General features: G+C 40.8%; 1 protein-coding gene across 2 annotated transcripts in view; it reads right to left on the bottom strand.

Moving 5' to 3' along the window:
• LOC124719990 (protein RCC2) overlaps positions 1 to 24,141 on the bottom strand; it is a 90,552-nt gene that overhangs the window by 23,127 nt on the left and 43,284 nt on the right. For both annotated transcript variants that reach the window (XM_047245216.1, XM_047245217.1), the window contains exon 7: positions 23,335 to 23,515. In XM_047245216.1, coding sequence (XP_047101172.1) covers positions 23,335 to 23,515 — 181 coding nt within the window. The remainder of the gene's footprint in view (positions 1 to 23,334; positions 23,516 to 24,141) is intronic.

Here is a 24,141-nt window from a genome sequence, read left to right as displayed (position 1 = left end):
TGGGCGAGACACGCACATTTGCAAAAGTGGAGCGGCAAGAAAACATCGCCAAGAAGGGAAAGAGGAACAGAAACTGTTTCTCTCCTCATCCTTACAGCAACGTGAAAAACAGGTAACAATTTCTGTGTCACTCTCTCCACACTAACACAGAAGTAGCTGCTAAAATTATGACAACATGTTAGCTGTTCCCATTTTGTCAGGTTCCTATTTCCTATTTTTTTTTCACTACCTGTACATAAAGTTTCTCCTGGCATTGTATTAACTCCAAATTTATGGAATTATCTCACTAATGTGTTCTACAAAGTGTGTAAATAAAGTAATGAGGGAGAATTTTTTTCACCTGTTTTAATCCAATATCATTACAACTAAACACTGTCCGCATCACAGTACTTGTCTCTAGAAGCCACACAGCACTGTACACTGTTCTCCCGTGCCTCACAGCAGTGCTGGAACTCTGATACTGAAATGACAGTCATCTGGTCAGTTGTAGCCACTTAAATGTTGTCCAGAGCCCCAAAGTAACATTGCTCGAGGTGTGTTTTTAATCTTGTCACCGGTAACGGCACACTCCAGATACTGGGGTCATTTTCAGTTGATTCCAAAAAGTCAACACACCTACCACTTCCCACATATTTTCAGTCCTGCGCGAGATTTCTCGGAACTAAATTCACCTGGCGAACAGCAATAGTATAGAGTCCATAGTGAGGACTATACATGCCTGGGCGCACAACCCTTTTGTTTTAATCCTCAGCAAAGGGCTCTCTTTTCCCCTCCTCCAACTACTTTTAGTCCACAAGTGTTTGATGTTTGTTTCTTCTTGAGAGGAAATAATAAAATTTACAAACAGTATGAAACAGGACAGAATTTTACTCATCACATGGAGGTGATGTTGAATGGCACATCTAAAAGTGGACTGTTAAGACCTTTTTAGCTATTGAACAAAGTCCTTAATTTGACTGACCCCTTTTCTGCATGAGTATATTTCTGTTACTGATAGTAAAACAGATACATCATCTAAAGGTCCAGGATGAGATTTTCACTCTGCAGCAGAGTGTGCGCTGATATGAAACTTCCTGGCAGGTTAAAACTGTGTGCCTACTATCAAGACTCGAACTCGGGGCTTTGCTTTTCGTGGGCAAGTGCTCTACTGACTGAGCTACACAAGCATGACTCACGACCTATCCTCACAGCTTCAATTCTGCCAGTTCGAGTCTCAGTCCAGCACACAGTTTTAATCTGCCAGGAAGTTCCATCATCTGAAGGTGTTCCTGAAACTTTTCTGTGAGTGACCTTCGCACCTGTTCAAAGTTAATACGCTCAGTCTACATAAACACTACCTGGAAATGATAGAGGTACATGTTTTATTTGTGGCAGTTTGAGTCAAGTTTTAACTTCGCATCATTGTGTGAAATTCATTCTGCTAACTGTATCCTGTCACAGAGCCTAACCTGTCACAAGGTGGTGCAAGCAAAATTTGTGAATGTCAATGTTGCACTGAGTTAAGGGCAGGCACTGACGTTCAAATATATTGAAATGCTATCATAATAGATGCGGCCACTCTTGCGCAAACAGTCCAAAGCTAGTGAGACATACAATTCAAGAATCTGACATATAAACACTATCTTGTACCAATAGGCAGGATCTTCCACATGTATAAACTCATTTTGCAGCAACAAAGATGAATGTGACCAAGTTCAGGAGTACTCTTACCAGCAGCTTCAAGTTCTCCACAAAATAGGGACTCAGTATCTCATCTTCTGCCAAAATAATATCTGGAAAATTGCGTACGTTACTATCAAAAATAAGTACAGTATAACCCCACTTTTATGTTTCTGGAATTCAAATGTCCTATGTTCACAATGTTAATTCACACCCGATTTTGCGTTGACATATTTATAATTTTCTTGCAATTTATGCTTTATAACAAAATTTTTGTGGTAAAAAATATGATGTAATTGGGTAAAAATTACGCTGGCCTTCAAGCAGTGTTAAACATTACGCGGTTAAGTTTCTCGATTCCACGGTGCTCTACTCAGCAAATCTGAATTGGTAAAAGACGGAACAATTTGTACTTTTATCTTCCACTGGTGCCAAGCTCTACTCGTGATAGTGGCTGGTGGATCACGACCAATCACAACCGTTTCCCAACCGTCCCTACTGTTGTAGAATTTTAGAACATGTTTTTTGCTCGAGTATCATGTCGTTTTTGGAAACACAAAATCTACTATGTAGGAATCAACATGGATTCCAGAAACAGCGATCGTGTGAGATCCAACTCGCTTTATTTGTTCATGAGACCCAGAAAATATTAGATACAGGCTCCCAGGTAGATGCTATTTTTCTTGACTTCCGGAAGGCATTTGATACAGTTCCGCACTGTCGCCTGATAAACAAAGTAAGAGCCTACAAAATATCAGACCAGCTGTGTGGCTGGATTGAAGAGTTTTTAGCAAACAGAACACAGCATGTTGTTATCAATGGAGAGACGTCTACAGACAAAGTAACCTCTGGCGTGCCACAGGGGAGTGTTATGGGACCATTGCTTTTCACAATATATATAAATGACCTAGTAGATAGTGTCGGAAGTTCCATGCGGCTTTTCGCGGATGATGCTGTAGTATACAGAGAAGTTACAGCATTAGAAAATTGTAACGAAATGCAGGAAGATCTGCAGCGGATAGGCACTTGGTGCAGGGAGAGGCAACTGACCCTTAACATAGACAAATGTAATGTATTGCGAATACATAGAAAGAAGGATTCTTTATTGTATGATTATATGATAGTGGAACAAACACTGGTAGCAGTTACTTCTGTAAAATATCTGGGAGTATGCGTGCGGAACGATTTGAAGTGGAATGATCATATAAAATTAATTGTTGGTAAGGCGGGTACCAGGTTGAGATTCATTGGGAGAGTGCTTAGAAAATGTAGTCCATCAACAAAGGAGGTGGCTTACAAAACTCTCGTTCGACCTATACTTGAGTATTGCTCATCAGTGTGGGATCCGTACCAGATCGGTTTGACGGAGGAGATAGAGAAGATCCAAAGAAGAGCGGCGCGTTTCGTCACAGGGTTATTTGGTAACCGTGATAGCGTTACGGAGATGTTTAATAAACTCAAGTGGCAGACTCTGCAAGAGAGGCGCTCTGCATCGCGGTGTAGCTTGCTCGCCGGGTTTCGAGAGGGTGCGTTTCTGGATGAGGTATCGAATATATTGCTTCGCCCTACTTATACCTCCCGAGGAGATCACGAATGTAAAATTAGAGAGATTAGAGCGCGCACAGAGGCTTTCAGACAGTCGTTCTTCCCGCGAACCATACGCGACTGGAACAGGAAAGGGAGGTAATGACAGTGGCACGTAAAGTGCCCTCCGCCACACACCGTTGGGTGGCTTGCGGAGTATAAATGTAGATGTAGATGTAGACACGTGCAGCTTCGAGATCGTTGTGGTCATCATAAAACCCTCGCATAAGCTCAAATGCAAATATGTGCATATATCACGTGTTGGTTACATGGACACTTGCAGCCCTATGGTGCATTTAAAATTAGTTGCAACTATTGACGTTTGGCTGACTGGAGGGGGACATGATGCTGTTGGCCAGGTAATATCAATGGTGAGCCGGCTTTCCCACCATGCCACCAGCGGTTCAGCTGGTAAAGCGCCCGTGTTACCACTCCCCAAATAAACAGTACCGTGTGGTGTCACACATTAGATGCATCAATTTTTGTCAGCTCTCAATATTAAGTTGGATTTTGTGGAACTGAAGTGTTATGTAGTCATCAAGTATTGTTAACAAGCGTTTTGTGTTTGAACCATATCAACAAGAACAGTTCAGTACATCCAAATATGAGATTTGCAATAAAAGTGTTGTCCGAGAACACATTCACGGGCTGGAAAGGCAATGTTATGTTGCAAAGCATTCCTCGGAATTCAACAATACTAATGACCAAAACGCCATACCACTCTGATGTGATGCATGTAAATCTCCAACAATGCAGTGGACAAAAGTGGATATTTTGCCCTGGGTACAAAGAAACATTACACGAGGTAACGTTGCACGTAGCATGTATAAGGCTAAGTCAACAGAACTCGTATTGCTGCATAAGCCAAAACTTCACTCTATCAGGCTGACAAACAGGCTAACTATGAAGTGCATAGTTTAATCGGGCTTCCTCTGTCTCGCGCTCATTTTAATCTGCCAAAGTATACGGGCCTAGGTGGAAAGTAATGTGGCAAAAGTCAACAATAGGTTTACACTCACTGAAGCTGAAATGCTGACAAAAGAAGCCACTGCAAATGTTACATAACAGGAATGGTCTTGAGTTGTCAGCCATATCAATAAGGTCATTGAAGAGACACTGATTAACGAAGAACTCTCATGAATTTTGAGGAATATGTAACTTCTTTTGTTGCCATGTTAAAATCTGCTTCTTATGTCAAAACACAGCAGTTTAGAAACATTCATTTCATCTTACTAACATTCTCGTGCAGTTGAAATTGCAACAGAATCCTGAAGTAGTGTATTATTAAACTTACAACTGAGTGCAAGTCAGGCCAATAGTTTATGAAACAGCAGTCTCAGTATAAAAATAAGTGAGTAACTTCTTCACTTATATTGTTGCAAAAACTACAGCAATTTTCGTTTCATCAGCTATTGATGGATCGCAATAATTACATTATTTTATTGAAAAATATGCAGTTGCTTGAATACTCCAATAGTTATGGAAGTTTTGCATATTAATCATATGGTAAAACACGCTTGTCTTTGCATGCTATCATTTGCCAAAATCTTGTTTCAATATCTCAAACCATTTACGAGATATGAGGAGTTTATGAATATTTCATACTAGATTTTTCACTGATGCAAAAGTTTGTGACGGAGCGCTTTCATGCATTCTGTTTTCTCCAGATATCCTTCCAAGTTTGAAGAATAATTCGATGTATTACCTACATTTAACATGCAGCAACAAACAACCAAACATACACCAATCACAAATTCACAGCAACACCTCTTTTTCAGAGCAAACTAAGAATTTCTTGCAGTATTTTACCTACTACTGAAATAGCACAATAAGTATGACCATTAGGGAAAAGATAGGCGATTCTTCATAAAGCTGTTTAATTATACCACAAGCTGTTCTCGCACTCAAGCAAGCCTGCCAGGTTCTGCACTGAGTAGGTCACCTGCCGACGTACCCAGCACATGTCGCCGGTTGCGCTTCCCTCCACTCACTCCATACCGAACTGTCAAAAGTCTCAACTTATTTTAAATGCACTGTAGTTGACACGTCTGTCTTCTTTGTGTTGCTCGAGTGTTTTTTGTTCAAACAGTACCATTTCGTATTTTTACACAGTTATCAAGACACATTTTGAGAATTTATTCTAATTATCGAGTGCAAATTGTTGCGTAAGCATTTTTTGTGATGTTTCACAAACAAACTTTGTGAGTGATAGTTTGCATGTGTGTGGTTTTCTGGCTAATAGAGGAGGCACAGTATTTAATTACTTCAAAAAGATGACTACAGCGCAGGACATGAACAACACCAACGGAAACACCACACAATATACTTACATAAATATTTGTGTATAACAATTAAAATACATTTCAAAATGATGGAGCACAGCAACCAGTTGTTCTTTCCTTTCAGATACTATTAAACAAATTTAGATTTTGGCTACTGCGTAACCATTATCAATGCACTATTTAATAGCATCAATGCATGCCACAGTATGTCAGTCTTCTATTGTTCGGGCTTCTGTTGCATTTCATTTGTGTCTTGAACAAACTGTGACAGAAGCCCAAGCAACAGGAGAGTGATGTACTAGGACATGCGTTGACACTATGAAGTAGTGCATTGATAGTGGCTAGGCACTAGCCGAAAACTAGATTTGCTAAAAAAAAAAAAACCTGAAAGGAAAGGACGACTGATTGCTGTGCTCCATCATCTGGTGAAAGTAATATCACAGTTGCTGAGTGCATTCACATTCCTAAAGGAAGGTAACTCGATGAAAATAAATTCTCGAAACATGTGCTAAGCATGAAAAAATACATAACTGGTGCAGTGATTCATTATTCAAATAACGGTTAACTCTTGCAGGCTTTCCAAAAACATCAAGTATGATACAGCATGTGAAACTGAGTCACACATTTCTACTTTCCACACATTTACCAGCTCTGGTTACGTCAGCAGCTAAACACATTACAAAATTTACGCAACCTTTTTATAGATGATAAAAAAAATCCCTGACGAATATTTTGATGCCTATTGTGTATTTAATCATAAATTACGACCAAAAATGAAAGGTGTGGTCCTATACATGCCTTTCAACGCTCAGATGTCATGTTATGTTGCTAACAGGATGCAACACCACCAGTGTGACTTGAGAGGAAAGAAAGGAAGCGAGGAACTTACTTCCGTGTCATTGACAACTTAGCAACTGTATAAGCAGTAGCTAAATGAAACGTCATGACTTATAAATAAAGATAAGAATACTTATTCCAGGATTGGAGAGCTATGAAGCAAAGTCAGCCAAGAAGATTAACAAGATATTCTAAATGCCCACAGCACTTTTAATTTAAAGTACTGGCTTTAGTACAGGTACAGCATCCACTAGCAATCTGTAATCTACCTTGTGTATTTGCCTGTTCAACTTCTTTCACTGGCATTCTCCCCACTTCCTCTCTTCTCCCTCTCTAATTACATTCACAACTCATTGTTCTCTGCTGCACCTTTTTGCTTTACTGTCTACTAATAAATAAGTACCACAAAACAATACTTCAGTTTCATCAAAATAATATGCAATTTTTGTTCTTTTAACAATTATGTTTACCAACTATGACTGCAGACTGGTTGCAATCAACATTACCATCTATATTCTCAACAGTATGACGTAAAAGAGGTTTTCAGTATTGATGAAACTGGTTTATTTTAATGCTGGCATACTCAATAAAAATTTTATTCTTTCAAGGAAAATCTGTTTCAAGGGGGAAAATTCTAAGGAAACTGTTACAGTACCGGCAAAATGTGACTCAAGATGTACCCAAAAAACTACCTTCTTTTACAATGGGTTGGTTTGCTGGTTAAAATCAAGCTATTTTAAAATTTTAAGAAAATTACCAGTCAAATGTAGGGTGAACGGAAAAGTGCGGATGATGGGCGCTATCTCACTAATTGGATTCTCAACTAAACAATAACATAACCACCCCCACCTCCCAAAAACAATAGTATACTTGCCTACACGTGCCCAATGTATCTACAGGAGCAAATTATTGCACTTTATTGAAGTATTAATGTCCTTTCTATTGCATGCATACAAAAAAAGAAGTACCCTCAGTTCTGTGTTAAGCTTTTTACACTGCATTTATGCTGTAAGATTTATAAGTGCTCTAAACGAAGTTAAAAGGAGGGCTGTAAGTACCTTTTTCTCCTCTCTCATCTCAAACTGCTGCTTTCTTAATCATATTAAGCTTAAAAATTAAAATTGTTACTCTTCATGCTGTTAACAACGGTTTTCAATAGTTGAATCTAGTACTCAGGGAATTTGTAGGAATGTTAACTAAGATGGCTTTTTATTTCCCGTCCACTTTTCAGGGAATTTGAGTGCCTCATTTTATGCCTGGAAGCAGCTCATTACAGGTCTTTACACTGGAGTACTGTCTTTACGCACATTAACCATTTGTTTCACCACATCTCACAAACAGCTGTGAAATGAAAGAAGGAAAGAGTTTAGTATCTCATTCACACCGAGGTCATTACAGCATTTTTCATGAAACTGGCCCAGTAGTATTCCCAGAAATGGTGTGTATTAACCAGTGGAAATTCAAAGGGTAACAACAATCTCTCAACAATTTTATCTCTTGTGGCAAGCCATAACATTCCTCTCCCCCCCCCCCCCCCCCCCCATCTCCCCAAACAACATTTTGCCATTATCTCACTGTGAAGTGCAAAGCTGCAGCTTGAATAATACCATTTCATTTCTTTTTTTTCCCCAACAGATCCCACCGTGGTAGGTTTGTTAGCCCAGAGCGTGAGCCCGCCAGCAGCAGAGGAACAGCGAGAATTGACAGCGGTATCGGAACGAGCCGCCAGACCAGAAGAAATCCTCCATGCCAGCAGAACAGTCCACGGTAAAGGGCAGCCGAATCAAATAAAGACACGTACCCACTCTAGGAAAGGCCAACTTTAAAATCCTGCTCATGCTCCATTGAGATCGTATTTGTGCAGAGAGACCTCAAAAATTTGAACTGCAAGCTCCAAACAGTACCATACAGTGTCCCTTCACAACTAACATGGGACGGCAGCTATGCTGAAGTATGAGTGGCTGAACTTTTGAAAATGAACATGTGTGTTAGGAGTAACATTGGCAGTTGAAGCAGAGGAAGCACATTTCATGTTTGCCATTCTGTTATGAACTCTTAAGTGTTGGACTGGGAATATTTCAGTATTTATTTGGACAACGGAAAAAGTGAAGCTGAGAAACAACTCGCTGTGTAGATGACGCATTGTGCATTCAATACGCACATAACCTGAACCAAGAATGTTTTGAACAGAACACACACACACACACACACACACACACACACACACACACACACACACGCGCGTGTTTTAATTAACTAGGAGGATACCATACAAAGGGTTTGCAACCTATTACTCTCCTATGTGCCTTTGACCATTCATTCAATGCCTGAACTACGCGGCGAGTTGTTTTCTTCAGTATTATTTTTATATTTCATCAAAATGATGATGACAAGTATCATTATACACTTTGTATTTTGGTGCTGTTCTTACTTTGTAAGTGATATGATAGGGTAAAACAGCATGGAACACAAGGATGTGAGGAAGAAATGTGTCTAACACAAGTGAAGTATTTAGCAGTAGACAGGAACAAAATGAAGTGTTGATTGTGGTATCTGAATTAGACTTTGCAATTGGGAGGGAGGGAGGGAGGGAGGGAGGGAGAGAGAGAGGAGGGGGTTTCTTGATGAGGAATGCATATTTTAAATCTAAGCTACAGTATTCAACAACATTTTTGCACCAATCCAGACCTGGAAGATAAGACGTGCAGTGTTTGGTTACATGTATTTCTCAATTGTAAAACAAACTGTCATATGTAATATGTACCTACAAAAAGTACCGAGAATTAACATACCAACGCACACAGGATGCTACGAGACTTGCTTTTACTGTCGTAACTAACCATAAATGCGTAAGTACAGATACAGCAACTTCGTTCTGATCTTTACTTTAATGTTAGATCAGCGGAAGTACCGAAATAATATCAAGAAATCAGCAACAGAACCAGAAACACTGGCTGGTAATCTTTTAAGATTTCTCTTCAGCATCATTTGCGACATCTGAAAAATTAGAATACTGCAATCCTAGCCGTCAAGACTGCACCAACACTTTGCTCAATATCCCAGGCCCTTTCTGTTTGTTTTCTAAAATATATTAGAATTGTGTGTTTCATGAAACATAATTTGTCATATCTCCCCTTGTCAATCAGCAGTCTGATAGATAAAGGATCGCCATTGTCGCACCAGCAGGTTTTCTCGTGCACACATCTGCTCCAGTTGTGCAGTTGGTAATAAGGCTCTCTGCCGTGGCTTAAAATCTTCTCCATTAGTGTTTGTATTCTGTATTTTGTCGTGTAGTCCTAAGACTGTGAGCAGTTTATCCATGCACTAGCTTTGGGAGATGGACGAACAGCATAAAAGACAGTGACTGGCAAAACAGAAAACCCACATTTCGAGCCGTTATTTTGCTCGAAAGCAAGAAAATAAGTTGCACTCACCAACCTTTATAGTTGTTAAATGAATAATAATAATAATAAGCACTTTATTTACTTCAACTGGCAAGCATTTATGGTTGAGTGTCAACACAAAACAGTGAATTTTAGCTGTCAGTGTAATGCAGAATAAAATGTAATTTGTCTAGAAAGAGAGAATAAAACCTGTAAAATGGGGAGTAACACGTGATACAGTAATAAATTTGCAAACGAATCTTAGTCTTTAGCAAAACATCTACTTTTGTCTGTTTTTCAGTGTTAGCAGGTGGACCTCTGTCAGGATCTCTTGGCAGTGTCCAGTAAGGAAAGAAGGTAAGCCAATAGAAGCACTGACATGGCATCTCCTTCAGTTTTTCACTGTTGCAGTGTCAGTTTTACAAGTACCCAAGTTACCCGTAAGCAGGCGAGCACATCTGAAATGCAATGTAGGTGAATTTCTAACCACAGACAGGAAGAGCAAGAAAGTCACTGGTCGGGGCTGTCCCCAGGCACTTTCAAATATTGGGTAACCTGAACTTGTCTCGAGGTAACACGGGAATGCTTTCACTGAGAAACTTTCTGAATGTGTGTTTGTGCCTTTTAAATGAGGGGAAGAAATGGCATAGGCATGAGGAAGAATGTGGGCTGCTTTGTCAAATGTAATGATGTGTCTGAAGGAAATTTTACATATCTCTATGGAAGGGATTATCGGAGTTTGGGCACTTTGAAATGAAGCTTCACAAGACACCCTTATTCAATACATTTCATGCGATGCACTTCACAGTCTGTCAACAGGTTGCATGAGATGTTTGAGTGTGCGTAACTGAAGACTAGCCAGTGGCTGTCGGGCCCAGACATTGATGACTATTCACAGCTGTATTAAATATTACAAATATGGGAATCTGTTTCATAATATTTAACACGGCTATAGATCATCAGTCATGTCTGTTCCTTCAGACATGCAAAATAAAATAACTATTAAACACACACAGACTCTCTTAAAAGATGACAACAACGTCGGTCTCTCTGTGTTTGGGGAATCATATTATGTGCAACCATTGAGGGATTTGTACAGAGTGGCATATGGAGGTTTGGATCAACCTACAAAGTGAGCAGGCACCCAAAGTAGTTAAGGCAACCGCTCGTAAAATGCAGGGAACTGGGGTTCGAGTCCCGGTTCTGCATAAATTTTCATGTGTCACTAATACAGTCTGGCCTGAGCTGGTGGTCGGGGGGCACGAGGTATGAATGATCTTCGTTCCGCTTTTTCTGACGAAGACTGTGGTCAAAAGTCTATACGTAAGTGTGTTTTAATTGAGCCTGTCTCCAAATTAACACGTCATCTTTACTGTAAGTAGCAATCTATATTTTCCTACATTGTTGATATTCTTACTTGGAGTTTCCAGCGTGTTTGTTTGATAATTGTGTTTTCGAAAAGGTCTACTGAAATAACAATCCTAACAGATGTAGTAGTTGAAAAAAAAAAAACACAATAGTAATGAATTCTATTTACATTCCTGCAGCAGGTGTACCTTATCCTTGAAAAAAAGAAGAAGAAAACAGTTGGTAAGTCATTGCCCATGAAACACACATGATGAAGCTTAAAAACGTTTAGACACCTTGAGAACCTACATTGTACAAAATTACGGCTCACTAATGTAGTCTGTTGTCACAACGGTAGCAGTGAGAATGTCCTATTTCGTTATTGTGAAGATATGTTATACTATGATGTAATTTTACTCTGCTTTCTTTTCTTTGTACATTGGGCACATTTATTAGTATATCAGCTACCCCCAATTCTTTAAAGACTCAAACTACCATGTATGAAACAGCTTCAAATGTCCGATTACTTTACAAATGAGTTAATACGTTAATTAATAGCCTTTAAGCATGTAGGCAATAAAAATTTTATGAAAGGCTTGAAATTACGCTTAAAATTTGTTGGAAGATGCTAAGTGCTCTCATTACAAAACACTGAATGAATACAGTCTGGGTGATCTGCACTCCATTTTAAGCAAAAGCTAATTTTTCATGCATCTCAATGTTTATGACATCATATCTCCTGGCCTGTGTGTCATACAATGATGTAATTTGGAGGTACTTTCTCTGGTGTATGTGGATATTGTCTGCAAATTGTGTTGCAAATAGAGTTAGTAGTAAAGAAGTAATAAATTAAAACCTCATGCCCGAGGGTGAAGTTTGACCGCACAAGAAGGAAAACTGTAGCAAGGGATAAAATGTTTTCCATGAATCATTTTGCAGAATCGATCAGCAAGAAAAAGTTTTGTAAAGATCTGAAATTGTATGTAAACTTTGTTGAAAGTCGCTAACTGCTCTCATTCTCAAATACTAAATGAATGAAGTGCGCCGTCAGTTACACTGTCTCAGAACAAACTCACAGTTTCTAACTGTAATACTTTTTTACTTCGTTAAACTTTTAACATAAGATTATACCTTATTATAAATTTGGTCTTTAATTATGCACAATATTGAAAACTGAATTTTTGTTTCTCCTATGCTGCAGCTGTATATTGAGCAAGCAGTGAAGGAAACAAAAGAAAAATTCGGAGTAGGTATTAAAATCCATGGAGAAGAGATAAAACCTTTGAGGTTCGCCGATGACATTGTAATTCTGTCAGAGACAGCAAAGGACTTGGAAGAGCAGTTGAACGGAATGGACAGTGTCTTGAAAGGAGGATATAAGATGAACATCAACAAAAGTAAAACGAGGATAATGGAATGTAGTCGAATAAAGTCGGGTGATGCCGAGGGAATTAGATTAGGAAATGAGACACAAAGTAGTAAAGGAGTTTTGCTATTTGGGGAGCAAAATAACTGATGATGGTCGAAGTAGAGAAGATATAAAATGTAGACTGGCAATGGCAAGGAAAGCGTTTCTGAAGATGAGAAATTTGTTAACATCGAGTATAGATTTAAGTGTCAGGAAGTCGTTTCTGAAAGTATTTGTATGGAGTGTAGCCATGTATGGAAGTGAAACATGGACGATACACAGTTTGGACAAGAAGAGAATAGAAGCTTTTGAAATGTGGTGCTACAGAAGAATGCTGAAGATTAGATGGGTAGATCACATAACTATGAGGAGGTATTGAATGGGACTGGGGAGAAGAGAAATTTGTGGCATAACTTGACTAGTAGAAGGGATCGGTTGGTAGGACATGTTCTGAGGCACCAAGGGATCACCAATTTAGTATTGGAGGGCACCGTGGTGGGTAAAAATCATAGAGGGAGACCAAGAGATGAATACACTAAGCAGATTCAGAAGGATGTAGGCTGCAGTAGTTACTGGGAGATGAAGCAGCTTGCACAGGATAGAGTAGCATGGAGAGCTGCATCAAACCAGTCTCAGGACTGAAGACCACAACAACAACAACATGCTGCAGCTGGCACCTGGTTTCAAGACGTCTGGATACACCCTTATAAAAGACGAATGATGTGAGGAATCATAATGGTGTCTGGTATGGGGTGTTTGTACGCGAGGGAGCAACTTATAGGAGCTACGCAACAGCGGTGGCCATCTTGAAACCTGTCATCTTGGATTTGGGCTATATGTTTCAAATGGGAAGGGTGGGTCACATGGCATGCCATTTTGAACTGCCTCTTTCAGAGGCACACACATTTAAAATTGTATTTTTATTTATTTACACGTCAAATTATGTAGGACCAAATAGAGGAGCAAATCTCTAAGGTCATGGAACATGTCAGTACATGGAATTAAGACATAAAAATAAAATATTTATGAACCCAAAAAAAGTCAAGTCGTAAGTTTCAGTAAACAAAATCAACAATATTACATAAGAATCAGCTCAAGTTTTCAAGGAACTCCTCAACAAAATAGGAGTGACCCATGAGGAAACTCTTCAGTTTTGATTTGAAAGTGCATGGATTACTGTTAAGATTTTTGAATTCTTGTGATAGCTTATTGAAAATGGATGCAGCAGTATACTGCACACCTTTCTGCACAAAAGTGAAGGAAAACTGACCCAAATGCAGGTTGAATTTCTGCCGAGTATAAACTGAGTGAAAGCTGCCTATTCTTGGGAATAAGCTGATATTATTAACAAGGAACGACAGTAAAGAATATGTATATTGAGAGGCCAATGTCAAAATACCCAGACTAGTGAGCAGCAGTCGACAGGCGGTTCACGAACTTACACCATTTATTGCCCGAATCGCCGGTTTCTGAGCCAAAAATATCCTTTTAGAATGGGAAGTGTTACCCCAAAATATAATGCCATATGACATAAGCAAAGTAGACTAATTTTCATGTTGAACTATCACTTACTTCAGGTACCATTCGAGTAGTAAAAATGGCAGCATTAAGTCTCAGAACCAGATCCTGAATGTGGACTTTCCATGACTGTTTACTATCTATCTGAACACCTAGAAATTTCAACTGTTCAGATTCACTACTCATATGCCCATTCTATGAAATTAAAATGTCGGGTTTTGTTGAATTGTGTGTTCGAAACTGTAAAAACTGAGTATTACTATGATTTAGCATTAGTTTATTTTCTACAAGCCATGAACTTATGCCGTGAACTGCACTGTTTGCGATTGAGCCAAAGTTGCCCACAACATCCTCTACTACCAAGCTAGTGTCATTGGCAAACAGAAATGTTTTAGAGTTACCTGTAATACTACAGGGTATATCGTTTATATAAATAAGGAACAGGAGTGGGCTCAACACTAATTGCTTCCGCCCCCCCCCCCCCCAAAATCATTTGACCGTACCCCATATCCCAGCCATTCGCAACACTGTGAATAATGAACTTTTGCTCTGTGTTGTTAAAGTAAGAGGTGAACCAATTGTGAGCTACTCTCTGTATTCTTCTGGAGCAATATTTTGTGATCAACACAATCAAACACCTTAGTTAAATCAAAAATTGTGTCTAGTGTTCGAAACCTTTTGTTTAACCCATCCAGTACCTCACAGAGAAAAGAGAATATAGCATTTTCAGTTGTTAAACTGGCTTCTAAAGCTGAACTGTACATTTGATAGCGAATTATGTGACACAAAATGATCAATTATCCTTATATACACAGCCTTTTCAATAATTTTAGCAAACACTGATGGCATAGAAATAGGTCTAAAATCGTCTACATTATCCCTTTCTCCGTTTTTATAAAGCGGCTTTACTACTGAGTACTTTAATCGTTCAGGAAACTGACGATTGCTGAAGGAAAAATTACAAATAAGGCTAAGTAGTGGGGTAACATGTGCAGCACAGTTCTTTAATATTCTGATAGTCTCTCCATCATATCTACGAGTCCCTAGTCTTCAATGATTTAATTATTGACACAATCTCCCCCTCGTCTGTATCACAGAGTTCTCTAATTGGAAACATGATGCCCTCTGGAAGTGATTCCTTAGAGGGACTTCCTTTAAGCAGGTATTCCTATTAGCCGACTTCAATCTAAAAAAGGTGCAGTGCTAACACCAACCACTACAGGAATTTTTCCATGAATAATTCCACCACCACTCGTTCCCATACCTACTGAGGTGCACGCCATGCCTAGTGAAACATGATCTACTGATAGACTCAACTAGCACCACTGCAATGTGAACCACGCCATCTGCCATCAGTGCCTTCTCTAGCCCCACGATAACATGCCTAACAGCCGCACTAAGATGAGGCCGATCGTGATGCTGAAACAGTTGCACTAAATGTACATTAGTGCCACCAGTTTGAGTAGCTATCTTTACCAGGTCACCACCTACATCATATTTCCTGTTCCTATCAAGACTGTTCACTGCTCCACCCACTATCACTACCTGATCCTCTTTCATAAAATTCCTACATAACTCCCCTGTGCTGACTGTCACCTGAGCCAACTTACACTAGGCTTTACAATGCTGGTGACACTGTACTCATTCCCCAACACTTCCTGCAACTGATGGCACACGCCTCTACCGTGTGAACTACCTAGCAACAGAACCACCTCCTTTCTGTTAGACTTTGCAACTGCTGAGGACTGCTGTACGCTTCCTACACCTACAAGCGGCTCCTCTTCACTCAACTCTGACAGTTGGTCAAATCTATTGCATAAACACATAGTGCAACAGTCTGAATACCTCCTCCTCCTAGCTGCCTTCTTGCCAACTGCCAGTTCCCATTCCCCAGCACCCTTCACCCTCCTCAACCTATCTCGTTTTTCCTTTGCGTATTCTAACTGCACCTGAAGAGCACAGATCTTACACTTCTACTCCTCTATCAACTTAATAGAAGGAAACATTCCACGTGGGAAAAATTATATATAAAAACAAAGATGAGGTGACTTACCGAACGAAAGTGCTGGCAGGTCGATAGACACACAAACAAACTCAAACATACACACAAAATTCGAGCTTTCGCAACAAACCGTTGCCTCATCAGGAAAGAGGGAAGGAGGGGAAGACGAAAGGAAGTGGGTTTTAAGGGAGAGGGTAAGGAGTCATTCCAATCCCGGGAGCGGAAAGACTTACCTTTGGGGGAAAAAAGGACAGGTATACACTCGCACACACGCACATAACCATCCACACATACAGCCACAAGCAGACATATTTAAAGACTAGCCTTTGGATAGGACAGAGGTTTGGAGGAAAGGTTAACTACTGAATTAGGGTGTTGTGGTTCCAGATTGTGTTGCTCGGAATTTTGAGGTTTTGGAGGGAGTGGAGCTGGAAGTGGGAGATTGAGTTGATGGGAGAGACTGGGTTTGTGTGCAATGAGAGGAGGTTGAGGTTTGCTGGAAAGGTTGTGAAGGGTGAGTGAGTTGCCTTTCCGGAGGTGGGAAACCAGGAGATTGGATAGTTTTTTGAGGTGGAGGGTGGCATGCTGTTCTAATTTACGGTTGGCCTGTAGGAGGATGCTCTGAACAGCCGGTGTGGATGTGGGAGAGGAAAGATTAAGGACTTTTATTAAGGATAGGAGTTGACGGGTGTGTTCATTGGCTGAGTTGATGTGTAGGTGAAGGATTAGGTGGGTGAGGGCAATGGATTGTTCAGTTTGGAACTGGTATAGGGACTGATGGAAGGAAGGGTTGCAGCCAGAGATGGGAACTTTAAGTGTGAGGCCTTTGGGGGTGATGCCAAATGTCAGACAAGCCTGAGAAAATAGAATATGGGAGCGTAATCTGACTAGGGCGAAGGCATGTTTGCGGAGGGAATGTAAATAAAACTTAATGGGGTCGTTGTGGGGGTGTTGTGAGGGTGACATGGTATTAGAAGGTGAAAAGTGTAACATGAGGTGAAATGAAAATGAAAGTAAAAATAAAAATATATGGGGAGAGATAAAGGTGAACCGGAAAGTAACTGGAGATCTGGAATGAAAAAAGGCGAAAAGGTGTTGGTTACAGCTGGGCTATGTTGGACTTGGGTTGGTAGACGATGTGCATAAAGGTTAGGTGGTTGTGTTGCCGCCAAAACACGTTAAAGGACGGAGAAATTGGGGAAAATTTCGAAAAAACTGCGTGTAGTATATTAAAAGGAGTGGTATTGTGGTGGCAGATTATGAAAATGAGGCTAACAATTGTCTGACGAAGAAATAATGGCGTTAAAACCTGTGGGAAGCGGCTAAAAATGATCAGTGATGTGGGAAAAACGGAAATGGAAATAAAGCGAAAGTTATTAGAACTGGCCGAAATGGTTGTTTAAAAGGTGAAAGGAGCTGTTTGTGAACTAGAAACGGCGGATATTATAGCGGCGGTAGTGCTGAAAGCGGAAAAAAATTTTTTGGTTATGGTTTGGAAGTGCGTTACGTATTATTGAGTATATATATAGGCGGGATAAAATAGTATAGCAGATTACGGTAAAAAGGAGAAGGTGAATACAAAGTGAAACTACTGGCAAAAACAGAAAGAGGAAAATAAGACGACAGAAAAGATTTCGAAATGCAACAGTGACAATAACAAACGTAATTGTTGGATTCAAATTAATGATATCAATATAATAGAAGGAAACATTCCACGTGGGAAAAATTATATATAAAAACTAAGATGAGGTGACTTACCGAACGAAAGCGCTGGCAGGTCGATAGACACACAAACAAACTCAAACATACACACAAAATTCGAGCTTTCGCAACAAACTGTTGCCTCATCAGGAAAGAGGGAAGGAGAGGGGAAGACGAAAGGAAGTGGGTTTTAAGGGAGAGGGTAAGGAGTCATTCCAATCCCAGGAGCGGAAAGACTTACCTTTGGGGGAAAAAAGGACAGGTATACACTCGCACACACGCACATATCCATCCACACATACAGCCACAAGCAGACATATTTAAAGACTATTAAATATGTCTGCTTGTGGCTGTATGTGTGGATGGATATGTGCGTGTGTGCGAGTGTATACCTGTCCTTTTTTCCCCCAAAGGTAAGTCTTTCCGCTCCCGGGATTGGAATGACTCCTTACCCTCTCCCTTAAAACCCACTTCCTTTCGTCTTCCCCTCTCCTTCCCTCTTTCCTGATGAGGCAACAGTTTGTTGCGAAAGCTCGAATTTTGTGTGTATGTTTGAGTTTGTTTGTGTGTCTATCGACCTGCCAGCGCTTTCGTTCGTTTCCTCTATCAACTTATTTCTACTACAGATTCTGCATCCCCAGGAGATAATCTCACTAGAATGTAGAATGCCCACTGACTTCCCCATTGCAGGTGATCCACAATGGCATTTACATAGCAGGATCTCACCGAAATTGTGTCGATGAGTGGTGGACGAAGTACCAGAGTGTTTGCTGCTAACTTCAATGCCCAGCATCCTGACAGAAATAACGTTTGAAACATGACAGTATCCACGTTATTGGACAAATTTCGTGCAACCGGCTCTCACGTGGACAAGCCATACAGTGGACTTCCTATAACAGCAATTGTGGCATCGTTTGTGGAAAACCACATCACAGGATGTGCCGATTATCTGCAATATCAAATGTCAGCCAGTGATCAATCCTGCATATGTTGCACAAACACCAATGGCATCTGTACAAGTTACAGTTGCAACATCATCTCTCAAAGGATGATGCTGATTGGCGGGTGCTGTGCAGAATGGGCTCTGGATCAGTGTAACAGCAGTCCAAACTCCATATGACAGATGTTGTTCAGTAACGAAGCTAATTTTTGTGTGTAAGAGGAAGTAAATAAACAGAATCATCGTTACTGATCAGATCCAAACCCCTCGCAGGTGGATCCCTGTAAAGGCACTGGTGGTGAAAAAGTGATGGACTGGTGTGGGACGGGAAACAAGAATCACAGGTCCGGTGTTTATTGGTGGAACCTTGAATGGGGGTGAGGTATATAAACACACACACTGATTGTGTGTTTTAAACGCTGTTGAATATATAGGGTGGTTTCCCAACCTTCTTCCAACACACTACTGAAGTCAGACAGTTCCTGGATGAACACACTGGAGGTCACTGGATAGGTAGTAGTAGTCCTATCAAATGGCCGCCACAATCCCCTGATCTTACCCCTCTTGACTTTTATCTGTGAGGACATTTGAAATCAGTTGTGTATGAGGTAAAAATCAACACTGTAGCCCATCACTGCTGGCATACTGAGGAGGTGTGTGCTTCTGTTGACCAACAGAGCCTGTGACATGTGCAGCAATTTTTTAAAAAAAAAAAAAAAAAAAAAAAGGGTGGGGGGGGCTGAGTGCGTATCTAGCGCAATGGAGGTCATATTACACATGCGCTGTCATGCCGACTGACAAGTGTCCTAAACTTTTAACAGGTCATAACTCCTACAGAAATAAAGATATTTTAAAACATATTTCGCACGTGTATTCCTGAAAAAAGAGTCAGTTTAAAATTATGTGCCACATGACCCATTTCCATTTGAAACACGTAACCCAAATCCAAGACGGCAGATTACAAGAGGCCACCTCTATCATCATAGCTCCTATAAGTTACGCCCCCTCCTAGAGGCATACCATACCAGACGTCATTATGACTCCTTACGCTGTTCGACTTTTTGAGGGGTGGATCTACACTTTTGCCTCACCCTGTAAATAGGTTTTGTAACTTTGTTCTACACAGGGTGATTCGAAAGCCGCGTCCCATAGGACAAACAGCCTGAACCAAAACACCCTTTGCTTTGATCCACACTACCACCTGTCAAAATATGGAAAGCAAGGAGTATACAGTAAAACAGATTTCCAGAATGAGATTTTCACTCTGCAGCAGAGTGTGCGCTGATATGAAACTTCCTAGCAGATTAAAACTGTGTGCCAGACCAAGACTCGAACTCGGGACCTTTGCCTTTCGCGGGCAAGTGCTCTATCAACTGAGCTACCCAAGCACGACTCACGCCCCGTCCTCACAGCTTTACATTTGCCAGTACCTCGTCTCCTACCTACCAAACTTTACAGAAGCTCTCCTGCGAACAGATTTGTTTCACAGTATCTAGGATGAAGAAGTGGTCATTGCTCTTATAGTATGCTGTTTAGAGTCCATGTTTAAAGACCATTTTTTCTTGTTTTGGTCTATACTACCATCTCCGAAAGCTTGTCAATGGAGTTTGGGTTCCCCTGTTTGTCCAATGGGACATTACATTTGAATCGCCTTGTACATATATCATGTAGTTGCTATTTATGAAATTTTTGTTTTCCATTTTTCCTGATGTTTATTTGCACATTTATTAACACATGATTTAAATAGTTTTCCACTAAGATAATAATATGAAATAGTAATTTTGCACAGAGTTTGAACAGTGGATTCTGTGTAATGCTTAGAAGAGAAGTTCAGCGTAACACGTGAGAGTTATGTTCGTGGCCACCGTTTTGAGACAGTTGCACCAGTGTTGTGTACAGTTCCAGTACCTACCGCAGACAATTAAGCTAAACACTAAGGGTATTAAAGTGTTTCACATCGTGGACAGATCCTGAAATTTAAAATTGAGAACAGGATGTGTAGACAGCAGGTCTGCATGGTTGTGTGAATGGGATCCAGTGGGTACAACAAGAATTGTCTTAAAGTGTATTACAGATGGAAAGTCTAATATACAGGTAAAATATGATTCTCTCACCTCGTGGAATGTAATTTTACAGCACGAACTTGGAAGATATGATGTGTGAACAGTGCAGTAGGCCGTTTGCCGAATGGACGGTTTTTGCTGAGCCAAGTGAAGAACTTCACAAATATACAGATTGTAGTGTCTGCCTTATAACTTATTGCATCGCAAACTAACAATGTGAAAACTACCTATCACGACTGTGAAGAGTCAATTATAAAAAGCTGAATGCTTTCTTTGAATTGTGCAGACTGAGACTCTGTGGTAACAAAATTAACTTCTTGCTGTGGGATCTGCAGCTTGTGGTCCAGTGGCTAGCGTTACTGCCTCTGGATCAGGGGGTCCCAGGTTCGATTCCCGGCTAGGTTGGGTATTTTCTCTGCCCGGGGACTGGGTGCTTGTGTTGTTATCATCATCATCATCATCATCATCATCATCATCATCATCATCTGTGACAGTGGCTAGACTGGACTGTGTAAAAATTGGGACACTGTACAGGCACTAATGACCACGCAGCTGAGTGCCCCATCTTGCCGTGGTCTAACATACCATACAATGATAATCTGAAGGCTATAACATCTGGCCTGTGAAGCAACATGTTTAACAAATGAACTGTTTCTGACATGCATCGCAGACTGTGTTATATGAAGTGCTTCTAGCCATCGTCTGATACGAGATTACAAGATGAACTGTGACTAGAGTTATTAACAAGCATTGTGACGTAGGAAAACACCACACGCTTGCTGGCCGAAGAAGCACGTCTGGCCTACACTGCCGACTGCAGATACTTTAATCGAGAGGATACTGCACACACTGCAAGTTCCTGCTGCATCTTCAAATGGGCAGTCAGTTACAAGAGAACAATTACGGCAGCAGTTATTATGCGGATTACATTCACATTTTCCAGTCTCCGTTTTTCTGATTTTACTGCTTATAGACACGTATTTGCTGCGTTTGTTTTACTCCTACATATTGCACAATTTTTTTAATTACACGTCACAAATCTGTGCTGTTTATTGCAGTATGCTGATAAAATGTGCACCTGGAACAGTGTCTGCCATTATGTCAGTTGGCTACAGCCAAGCAGAAAACAGCAGCTGTGCTTTCACTTATTAGACCAAATGAAAGCTTTGAATCTGACAGGTGCACGTTACATTGCAATTGTTTACATAACAGTATTCATCACGCTATAGTACTCTAAGCCATTAAGGGCTCGAGTCGGAGATAGGCACGACAAAAAGACTGCGGCATCAGTTGCCCGAGCCTGCAGTCGTGTGTGTGAGAGTTGCATTTACGTGAGTACGTACACGAAAGTTTGTCATCTAATTTTGACGAAGGCCTTACTGGCCGAAAGCTAAATATGTGAGTCTTTTAGTTGTGCCTATCTGCAACTCGGCATCTCTGCCATATGGTGAGTAGCAAATTTCCTTTTCACAGTACTGTTACATTCCATCCTGGATTTTCCACCGTTCCATTAAGGGCTCGCTTATTTGTTGGGCGCAATATTTCATTAATTCTAGGAACAGTTCAATTTTCTCGGTTTTACCTACGTCAAAATTACACACACGAGATCTCGAGTACATTTCATTCGAGACGTACCACATTTCCTACACTTTTATTAAACGAGCACAGTCATTTCTGGCAGGAGTAACATTAGGGTGGGGGTTTTCCATTTTGTCACTCGTACAAGATGTACATGTACACCAGACTTCCGTGCCAGTAATATTTCCTGGCCATACCACAATGCTGCCCTTATTCCAACAAATTGGAACAATGTTAAGGGTAACACTATTGCAGCCACTCACTGCTGTAAAATATGGCCTATGTAAACGCATCTTAAGGAGTAAGACACCCGCGATAATGTTGTTGTAGTATGTAGACAGAGCTTATATAAATTAAAGAAAGACTGTTGTTTAGCATCCTGCTGATAACAGAGTCACCAAAGACAGAACAGAAGCTCAGATTTGGAAAGGAAATTGGCTGTGCCTTTTCAAAGGAATAATCCCAGCATTCGCCTCAAATGATTTAGGGCACTCAGGGAAAACCTTAATCTAGACGGGCGGACAGGGATCTGGATACGAATTCTGTGACTTACTAATTAGCCACATTGTTTGTTACCTTATAGTAGCTGCTGCCTCACTCTTCACTGTGCGGATGTGGGCATTTATGTGACATCCACACAGCCTACTCACACAATAATATGTCCCTCACACAATACCAACATATGAGGGATGGTCACCAAGTTTTAATTATCAAAAGAAAAATCGTAGTTACGTAAATAAAAGCTCTTCCCCTTTAAGGCGAGCCGACACACGTCTCGTGGCGATAAGTCAGAGGAACGAAGTCGAGTACTGAGCTGTACACAGTCTTCTGTCGTATTATGTGACCTGCAAACAGAACGGGAAGGAGACGGAACACCGTGGCACACAACGTACTATTTGCCACATACTCTGTGGGGTACCAAAGCAGACAGGAGGAGGAGGAGGAGGAGGAGGAGGCCGTAAACTCCGTCGAGGACTCTCTGTGCGACCATGTGGGACGCGCCGCGAGCTCGGCCTCGCGAGAAGTACTCACCCAGTTCGTTGACGGCGAGGCTGTAGGACGAGCCGCAGTGGACGGAACGCACACCCCGCGACTGCGAGTCGAAGAACTTGATGAGTCGCGGGACCAGCTCGTCCTTCTGCTCGGCGTGTCCCAGGCGACCCAGCCCGCCCCAGCCCCACGAGAAGGCACGCTTCTTGCTGTCTACCGCCACCTGCGTACGTCGCAAAATACAGACGATTTATTACCCCGGAGGACCCTCGCAGGCTAGCCCTCTCTGATTTTCTTTGTACATATATAATTTACAGGTAAACACCCAGGTACCAATTCTGCAGGACTGCGCACTTCTCGAAAAAACATAACGTACTAATCTTATAACAGTCAGTTTGAGACTCTTCGAATACAATAATTTTAATTAAATTCTATATTTGTAAAATGTGAACTTTCATGCCCAGGAATGTCACATGCCGTGATCAGATGAATTTCTTACCAAACACACTGCTTTCTCTCTGCCTGTGGAGAACGTCTTTGAGGGGGTTCTTGATGCAATAATTTACCAACAGCTATATGTATTGTAGAAATTTATTTTATTTTATGAACTTCTATGTGTTACCAGTTTTGGCATTACAGTGATGCCATCTTCAGGCCCCACTCGTCATAGTCGTAAAACCGCTATACGCGGAAGGAGCCATATAACTGGATCCGTGAATCCAGTTATATGGCTCCTTCCCTGTATAGTGATTTTACGACTATGACGAGTGGGGCCTGAAGATGGCATCACTGTAATATCGAAACTGGTGGCACATAGAAGTTCATAAAATAAAATAAATTGGTGAATTA

Source organism: Schistocerca piceifrons, chromosome 11, assembly GCF_021461385.2.
Source record: "Schistocerca piceifrons isolate TAMUIC-IGC-003096 chromosome 11, iqSchPice1.1, whole genome shotgun sequence".
NCBI classification, from domain to species: domain Eukaryota; kingdom Metazoa; phylum Arthropoda; class Insecta; order Orthoptera; family Acrididae; genus Schistocerca; species Schistocerca piceifrons.
This window is presented reverse-complemented; position numbering and strand designations above follow the sequence as displayed.